General features: G+C 38.0%; 1 protein-coding gene across 2 annotated transcripts in view; it reads left to right on the top strand.

Moving 5' to 3' along the window:
- The first annotated feature begins 8,673 nt into the window (after window positions 1–8,673).
- The window catches only part of prkcz (protein kinase C, zeta), a 128,194-nt gene continuing 127,351 nt past the window's right edge, over window positions 8,674–9,516 (top strand). The window contains exon 1 of one of the 2 annotated variants that reach the window (XR_004898942.1): window positions 8,674–8,996. Coding sequence is in view for 1 of the 2 variants with exons in the window: in XM_031310881.2 (XP_031166741.1) it covers window positions 8,911–8,996 (86 nt within the window). In the remaining variant the exon portion in view is untranslated. The remainder of the gene's footprint in view (window positions 8,997–9,516) is intronic. The other variant, XM_031310881.2, reaches the window with a different exon arrangement.

Below are 9,516 nucleotides of genomic sequence, written 5' to 3'. Positions count from 1 at the left end.
CACTTCTCTCTTTTTCTCTCCCTGCTGTGGAAAACAGCAGCAGCTGATCAGCTGCTCAACTCTTCGCTCTCAGTGATGGTCTGCTCACAAAGTAGTCACACATAGAAACTTCTGAATGACCGATGAAGCAAGAGCCGAGCTAACTAGAAGGACCAGCTTCCTCTAACCTGCACATCTGGAATACAGCACAATAGAGACAGCATCATTTGACCTCATCGCAACCTTTCCAGTCTGGCTCTTCCACCACCGATGAAGTCACCAGCTAACAAAAGCTACTAAGCATCATTTACCACATCCACACGGGCTACAAATCTGTACTTATGTTTGAACAATGCCAAAAATCAGGCTGAAGAACAAGGGAAACTGTCATAAAGACTGTACGCTGCTTTGCTAATAAACCTTGGATTACCAGTAACATCAAACAGCTGCTGAATCAGAAAAAGCAGGTGTTTAGGGATGGAGACAGAGAGAGTCTCACAGGGGTACAGCATGAGCTGAAGAGGACACTGAAGCAGGCAAAGGTGGACTATAGAAACAAAGTGGAAGGGAAACTGCGGCATAACAACATTAAAGAGGTGTGGAAGGGGATGAGAAACACCTGACCCAGCCGGGATGGTCTCACCCACTGTCACCTCCACCACTTCAGACACCCCTTCTGCTGCTGCGTTTTCATCTTCTCCGGTGTATCGTCTATGTGGCTGCATCCCCATACCTGTACCTGCAGCCCCCACTACACCTGTGCTTTCGACTCTGCCATCTTGTTATTCTCCTCCACGCAGCTGTCACCTGTCATCAGCAGGTGTGCATCCTACAACATCCGTCCAGCTCTCTCTGTCTTCAACAATAGATGAGGTGAGGGCAGAGCTAAGGAGACTGCGTACAGGGAAAGCAGCGAGTCCGGACGGTGTGTGTCCAAAATTACTGAAGGACTGTGCAGCTCAATTAGCGGAGCCTCTCCAGAAGCTCTTCAACCTGAGTCTACAGACGGAGAAAGTCCCGGGACTGTGGAAAACATCCTGTCTCGTACCAGTGCCCAAAGGATGCAGAAAGACAAGTTTGCACAAGTTGAAAATTATTTTAACAACTCAGTACAGAGACAAAGAAAAATGTCAGGTTGAAATTGTCAGGTCAAGGCTAGACAAAAAGGGGCTAGCTTAAAAATGTGGTGGGAGTCCAGCTGTCTATTGGCACAAGTATACCAAAATAAGTCAAATTAACCAAAAATAAGAGTACGTGAAAACCTTACTTTTAGCCCCTGCGACAGGTTCTGTGTGGAAAAAAAACTAATATACTGTAATGTATTTAAGGCCTTTAACTATCAGCTGTACTTTGTGTAAAAGCATGTATCTTCTAATTGTCTGGTTCAGATAAAAGGCTTTAATACTGTAGATATAAGATATTTCATTTTTGGTTTTCTTTTTAATTTGACTTTAGTCTGAATCCCAGGGTTCATGTCCTACATGAAATGTACTTTTGTGGTTAATTTGTGTCTGAAGAGATGATATGGAGTTGATTAAAACCCTTCATTTCTCATGTAAGTGGTACTTTCATAATAATGTAGATTTATGCGGCACTGTGATTTAGGATTCAAAGACAACTTATTTGTGTTTATGCCCATTTTATTGCACCACTCTCTTCCTGTTTAGATGTATAGATTTAGGCTATAGATGAGGCTGTCTGTCAGTCACTCTGGCCAATGTGTTTCTCAAATAAAATAAATCCTTAAAGACGCACTGATCAATATTTTGTATTACTAACTATGGAAAAAATGACTAGGTATAATGAAAAAGGGGTCGCTCATAGTGACAAACAAAAGTTGTTCAGTTCTAAGAAGCGTTTTTAGCAACTTCCAGGTCATTTCTTATGTGTGGTGCTATTTTGAGCCTTGTTAGTGGTATAAAATAGCGATTTACCATGTGCCCCGAAAGCTAGCGTTAGCAGCTAACCACCGGTTTGCGCTAGCTTGTTTCAAGCTAGAGACGCATTCGATTAGCATGAAAACAGATCCCAGAGAACGTTCGACTCGGTACACATATGTTATTAACCCCTAGGTTCATTTTGTGCTGGAATTGTCCTTTAATAAAGGATTTTGAATCTTGAATGTTAAATCTTAACTGTAGAAGTTTGAAAAGTTCTGTTCTTTGGTGAGTTAGGGGATTTTCTTTTATATTTACCCTGATATAATAATATGATATAAGAATAAAAATATGAAGTCTGCAACACACTGGCTATAGCTGTGTAGTTGTCTTGGATGGTGACTGATAGTAGGTAGCGGTGGATGCTTACAGTTTGTTATGAGTACTTATCCAGTTGACATTTGCTAACACAATAATGTAAAGGTGTGCTGTGGCTTAAGCTGTCCATCACAGTTTTTCCTCCAGATAGAACAGAGGGGATAGGATCGATGTAGATTTACGGAAATGCATGAAAAACACAACACATCTGTTTAGAGAGTGACCGCTGGAAAACTCTAGGAACACTACATGGTGGCTTGAAGAATAAAAAAAATTAAAAATTTGGCCAGTGTGGTTGAAACTTTTATCTTGACTTTTTTTCATTAACCCAGCACAGAGATTTCAACAGCAAAGCTGCATACAGTAATGGTTCAAGAATCTACAACAGGACTCAGTTGCCTAAAAGCAAACACTGTGACAGAAAAAGCTAACACACAGCAGCAGCCAAATATTTGGTCTTTTTTTACGAGTTGTACTGGTCTCAGGGGGTCGAGCTTTAACTGTTGCTTCATGTTCTGTAAGCACCTTTTAAAGTGGCCTCTGAGATTCAATGTCTATGTAACAGTAACTGTCTGACTAACTGTCAGAGAAAGGTCTGGGATTTAGAGTCCCTTTTTGAAATGATCTTCAGGCAGACAATAAGACCTCATAGGAGCTAGGAAGACCCCTAAAAGTGCTTTACTTTCAGAATCCCGTACTGGAGGTAGAACAAAGCACAACGTTTTTCATATTCTCTTAGGTCTCCCACATTTGAAATGGATTCTTCTATCAAAATATTTTACTGCAAAAGTGGTTAAAATGACAGATATTGTGACACACCCAAGTGCAAAACAAAGCCAGGCTGAAGACGCATTGAGATTTGATCGCTCAGACCACATTTGAAGGGGGTTTGGTCCACGTTAGTATTAGTCTATTAGTATTTCTCATGTCACAGAAACCACTGAGGGTGAATCGTGTGTTATGGATGCTATTGTCGGTGATGTGTCGGTGTTTTTGTTCCGGTGCTCTGCACAGTTCAGACACCCGGCCGCCTGCTGTTATCCCTGGCACGGAGGTCGAGGGGACCGCAGGTTCATAAAATGGGCCCAAAAATCTAAACATAACACACACATACCGCCGTCGAGTGGAGAAAAATACACCCTTCGTTACACAGACAAAGCGTTTTGTCATTAGTCATCGCACATTTCTGTAATAGGATAAATAATGTAGGACTTATGTGAAAGTAACAACTGAAATGTATACACACAACAAAAACTATTTTTTATTAAAATATCTATTTCTGTATATGCAAACGGTAATGATGTACGTGTTTATTTGCATATAGAGTGTGGAAGTGAGATCCGATCACAAGTGGCCACTCAAGACGCATGTGGAGAAGCATTCTAATGCCAGCTGTGAACTGACGCACTTAGAGCTGTCCACTTGTGATCGGATCACCCAAGACACATGTTAATCTGAACAGGGCCACAGACAATCGGCTAACATTTGTCAGTGATATTAAGCCGAATGAGAGGAGAGCCAATTAACGTGGATGAGCCAGTATGTCGACTTTGTTTAAAAGCAGTGGCAGCGAAAAGAGGCAACATAACTAACCTAAAACCTCACCTAAAACATAACCATCCCACCCAGTTTTTGAACCTGGGAACAACAACTGCAGCTGGAGGTGGAGAGGGGGTCTTCCAGACAGTTATCTGTTACAGATGCTTTTTCCCGGCAGTGCAAATATAAACGTGACAGCACAAAATGGCGCACGCTCACAGATTGCGTAGCTCATGCCACCCTGCCAAGACCTTTCGCCAAATTTTCTAGATCCGCCAATGTGTCTATGGTATCAAAGTCCAGCATTGTTGCTTGCTAAAAAAAAAAATCAACAGCTCCAGCTGCATTAAAGCAGGTCTCTGCAACACAAATCTAGCTGTGTTAACAGGTTTCTCATCTGATCTCTGCATGGATGGTATCTTTTTGGTCCTAAATGGTATCCTTGTTTTGGATTTTTACATCTCTCTTCCTCCCAAATCTGACAGCCCAAGGAAACTGTGATCCTGCCATACACAATGGCGTCTAGAAAACTTCTGACAGTTGCACCATTGCTGGTAAATTAATCTTACATTTATTTCTTTGTAACCCCTTTTACTTTATGATTATCTGCGTCAATGTAGCTGTGGTAAAGGAAAGATGGAGCTGTATTCAATAATATAAAAGTGTAAAATAGGTGGAAAGTTCCTTTCCATTTCCTTTTCTTTTAAGGTTAAATGATGGAAACTTTTAAAGTAGAATTGACTGGCAGACCTTCAATTTCAGTTGGAGTGGATATAGTTTTTTTATTTCATTTTTTTATACTTTTGTACATTTAACGATGCCTACATGTTACAATAATTATTCATCAAGGAATGGACAGAATCACTGAAATTGTCTCAAAGTTTGTTTACTTGCAAGTAGAGTCAGTTTTACAGCGCTCACAGCATAAGTACAGAAAATGGCTGACTATAGCCTCCCAACAGCAGCTTTTTTTATGAAGAAAATGAAGTCATAATTAAAAGGCGATGTCCTGTCTGTCCTCTTATCTCCGGTCAGGCAGCATGCCCTCAGGAGCATTCTGTGCTTTTCACAAGGTCAGTCAGTGGCTCCCATGATTATGTCGTGAGAGCAAGCAGTATTTTGGCTTGTCCCATGCAAACAGTTTAATATTAACAGAAAAGAGAAAAGTAATCATAATTTGTCTAACACTACACAAAATGCTGTCAGATTTCTGTCAGAGTTCATTTCAACAGCTTCTATCCATGCATTGGTGCAACACGTAGGCTATTGGGGTTGGGCAATATGTTAGTTGTGCAATATCTCATTGTGCAAGGGCTGTGCTACACGTATTGCAGAGAATGCAGCCAACAGGGTTGTTCAATTAAAAACTGCCACTGAAAGGAGGAGTTAATGGGCTTACTATGTATATAATTAGGTACCTGTATATGAGAGCATGTTTTGTGCTGCATGAGAGTATGTGTTGAGAGATGCTTATTTTCTGTATTCGGTGACAATAAACTATATCTTATATCTTATCTTATTTGATTTGATCATGAATCGTCCTACAGGGCGTACAGAATGTTTTCCCTGTGTACGCTGTGATTCAGGTAGACTTCTGTTAATATTTTCTAATTATTACTTAAAATGTATGACTAAGCCTAGATTTAAAGGCAATAAGTAGGCTTATTACTGCAAGTCCTGTTAATGCTGTGTAACAGGGGCAATTCTAGGATCAGACATTTGGGGGGGCTCAGCCCCGAATGAGAATGTGACACGGATACACGTACTTTTTTAAGCATGTAGCTCTCTAGTAGATTAGACAAAATGAAGTTATACCAGTATATATATATATATATATATATATATATATATATATATACCCTCTATATCTGTTGACAGGTTCTGGTTTAAAGCTGAAGAGGCCATGTACAGCTACCTCAGATACAGTTTGTGAACCACTGCAGGGATTCTACTGTTTGTACCCTATAGAGGACGGCTGTATGGAAGCACAGAACCACAGCAGCTGTCAACCAGGACAATATATCAGCCTAAAAGGTTAGTTTATTTGTGTTGACTTTGAGATTATAGGCATAGTTTACGTTTTAAATGAGAACACCAAGTTCCAAAAACGACTAAACTGTTATTTTAACTATTGTATGTTTAACCTTTTTGTTTTTCTCTGTCAAAATTTTAAATTAAAATGGGTTTTTTTTCAACGTTTTGGTCGTCTTTTTCAAAATTTTTGTCACTTTTATCCAACTTTATTTGTCACTACGTCCAATGTTTTTTGTGTCACTTTTTTATGTTTTTGTGTTTTCCTCCCCACGTTTAAGAAGCTTTTTTCTGACATTTTTGTCACTTTTTTTCAACGTTCTTTTATCAATTGCTATAAAATTGAATAAAACACCAAAATTCAATAAAAGTATTGAACTGATCATTTATTTTACTTGTGAAGAGCGTTGTAGGGAACCATCCACGTTACTTTTTCTTTTAAATTTGGTTGAAAGAAACCCAAATATCTGATATAGAAACTTTTTGAAAATGGGTCAAATTTGACCCGAGGACAACAGGAGGGATAACATACAAAAACATCCTCTCTTATAGCAGAAAAACATTGTGTGGCGTGTTTCTCTTTAGATTTCAGAGCTCCCAGTAGTAATAACCAGCCCAACAACTAAATGCCGACGAGCGCACAGACCAAGGGCAGGGAGATGGACATATATTATCTACATATATTTGAAGTTTGAATGAAGATTCAGACTTATATTCCATATATTCAGACTCTACATTTTATATACTGTATGTAATAATTTCCTGAAAGGCATGCCATTTAAAGGCATACTATGCAACTTTTCCAGCTTCGGTCAGTTCCAATGAGTCAACCTGTAGGGGGACCGAAGCTGGAAAAGTTGCATAGTATGCCTTTAATATATATATATATATATATATATATATATATATATAATTCAGGGAATTATTACATATAACAGTAATATATTAAATAATAGTTTGTTTAGAAATCTGGTATGTTTTCTCCTTTACAGTTATTACAAATCCCAGTAGTAGAACATCTCATAATACTTCAAAGAATGTCATGATTCATTTTTCCTGAAATATAGATTATTTTTTGGGACTTGAAACAAAGAAGTGTTTGTGGATGTATTTTAAACTGTCTGCTTCAGAATTAAAAAATAATAATAATAATTTAAACTTTAAGCTTCAACGGATGCTGAATGTGGAGAACAAAGTTCATCGTTGGGGGGCTTGTGAAATGTTTAGTGGTTCCCGGAATATCTCTTGTTGTGCATTATCTCAGCAAAAAGAGAGGATGTAAAAACACAGGTATGATTGACATTTAGACAAAATAATTACAGTATGAATGTAAAATAAATAATTATGTTCTTATTACATAATATTGTATGTCAAATGATTAAGCTGTTGATTAAGATGTTTTTTTTTATTGTTAATGTTTTATTACATATATAAACATGTGCTGCATATATATATACACATATACACATATATATATACATACACATATACATATACATATACACATGAGACAAACACAAAGTTCACATGAGATTTTCTTTTTCTTCCTACATATTTTTCAGTGCAAGAGTTCGTTGAGCCAGCCTTACATGTTTAATAAAACATATTTTAACTACATGTGCACATGATTGCTCTTTTGCTTACTAATCTCAATTTCAAATTACAGTGTATTTGTAGTGCAATATTAGCAACATCTGATTTGCATTATTTTTCCATACGGATAAATAATGATGATTCTTTTGGAGTTGGTTAAGATAAATTTCATTCCAAAATGAAATGTCAGAATCAGATTTGGGGAAAAGGTTTATTAACAAGTACTTACAAGGAATTTGGTTCACATGAGACTTTTTTTCATACGTATTTTTCAGTGAGCCAGTTGTACATGTTTTATGAATATATATTTCACTGCATGTGAAAAATGAAGCAACATTTTATTTGCATTTGGCTTTGGATTTGGGTAAAATACATTTCGTTCCAAATGAAATATCCACACTTCATGCAATAAACTACAGCCGTTTCTATGGAAAAAGCCTGTTTCAAAGGTATTCTATAGCCTGACAAGGCAGAGCCACATCAATGAACGGCTGCAAATTACATTTGCTGACGCTAGGGTGCGTCTAGATTTCTAGGCTATAAATTATACTTATATTTACTTATAATTATACATACACTCACGATTAATGTATTCCTAAAGTGGTTCATTAACCAACCAGCAGGTGGCGCCTGACACTGCATTTTTGTATTGGGGGCCTCACCATCAGCTCAGCCACCCCGTATTCATGAAATATGTTAATTGTGTAGCCCGAGTTGTCCTTTGTGGGTCTTCTTGTAAGACATTTCTTGCAGCTCATTATGGCTTTAATTTAAAAAAACAAACACACATCGTTCAAAAACATTCACAATAACTGATTGACATTATCAATGAATTATTTCAGGGAATGAAAAGAAACGACCTCTTATTCTGGAATATGACAATGCCATTACAATAGTAAAGATAAAATATGCCATGAAGAAGATTTCATTAAGTAGCCTATATTTATTCGTGAGTAGACAGACCACCTGTATGATGAGAGGAAAATAATTATGTAACTGTCAATCAATTCGTTATAAACTAACTCTGGACTACAATCAATATTATAACATTAGACGTTTTTGTTGACATGCCCCGTTATGGGACAGGTGAATTTGGATTCCGGTTACCATAGTGAGCCATAAACCACATGTGTCAAATTAGCCAGAGTTTGATCTTACGTGATAAAAGGTAACACAGGTTTTACTTTCAAAATAAAAGCACTAACGCATACCTATGTTAGCATGTGTTTTATTTTGAGACGTTAAGCCGGAAATGGTAATGTTTATACGGGCCACTTTGACAACTCCTCCGCCAGTGAAGCCTCTACCGTTGACTTAACGAAAGAAAACTTCATAGTAGCTCGACAAGTTTTCTTTCGAGAGTATTGGACAAAACGCTACTTTTTGTGTTATGTAACGGTACATTTTATCTTTCGACGTGACCGGGTGACACAGCTAGTTTGGGCCTGTCCAGTTAACGTTGGGCTAGTTGGGAGGTAACGTCGTTAACGTTAACGTTACACCAAACTGTACAATGCATACCGCCGGTATGCTAGCGTCAAACGGATCAATAATGGACTTGGACTCGGAGTTGGTGAAAATAAAAGCACACTACCGTGGGTAAGTAGCTTGTCGTAGGAAATAGGGAGACAATAGCTGGCTGGGTTACGATGACAAGGGGAACACCTGTGGAGTGGAGACTTCCACATATCTGGTGGTATGGAAGTTACGTTAGGGTCGTTCCTGAAATCAAGCTAGGTCATTGAGAGTGACACTGCACTCTGTCAACTGGTATACGTGCAGTTTAGTGTCCCAAATTCCCCATACAATGTCCTTAATTAATTATGAACCTGCTAAACCACCTGTGCTACCCTAACCTTAACCCTAACCTGTCTCAAACCCTCATCATTTGGGACACTCCGTTTTTGGAAAATAATTTGGGACACTAAACTGCACGTACACCAGTGAGTTTTGCTGTATAATGTGATTATAGTACTCTAGGCCTATCTTTTTCTTTTCTTTTCTTTATTTTTATTTTTTTAATTTAAATCCAGTATGCATTACAGATATGTGAAAAAAGGTAAAGCATCACTTATTTTCAAATAGATATAAAAACAAACGAGATGAAAAAGAAAAAAAG

The sequence above is a fragment of the Sander lucioperca genome, chromosome 12 (genome assembly GCF_008315115.2).
Source record: "Sander lucioperca isolate FBNREF2018 chromosome 12, SLUC_FBN_1.2, whole genome shotgun sequence".
Lineage (NCBI taxonomy): Eukaryota > Metazoa > Chordata > Actinopteri > Perciformes > Percidae > Sander > Sander lucioperca.
This window is presented reverse-complemented; position numbering and strand designations above follow the sequence as displayed.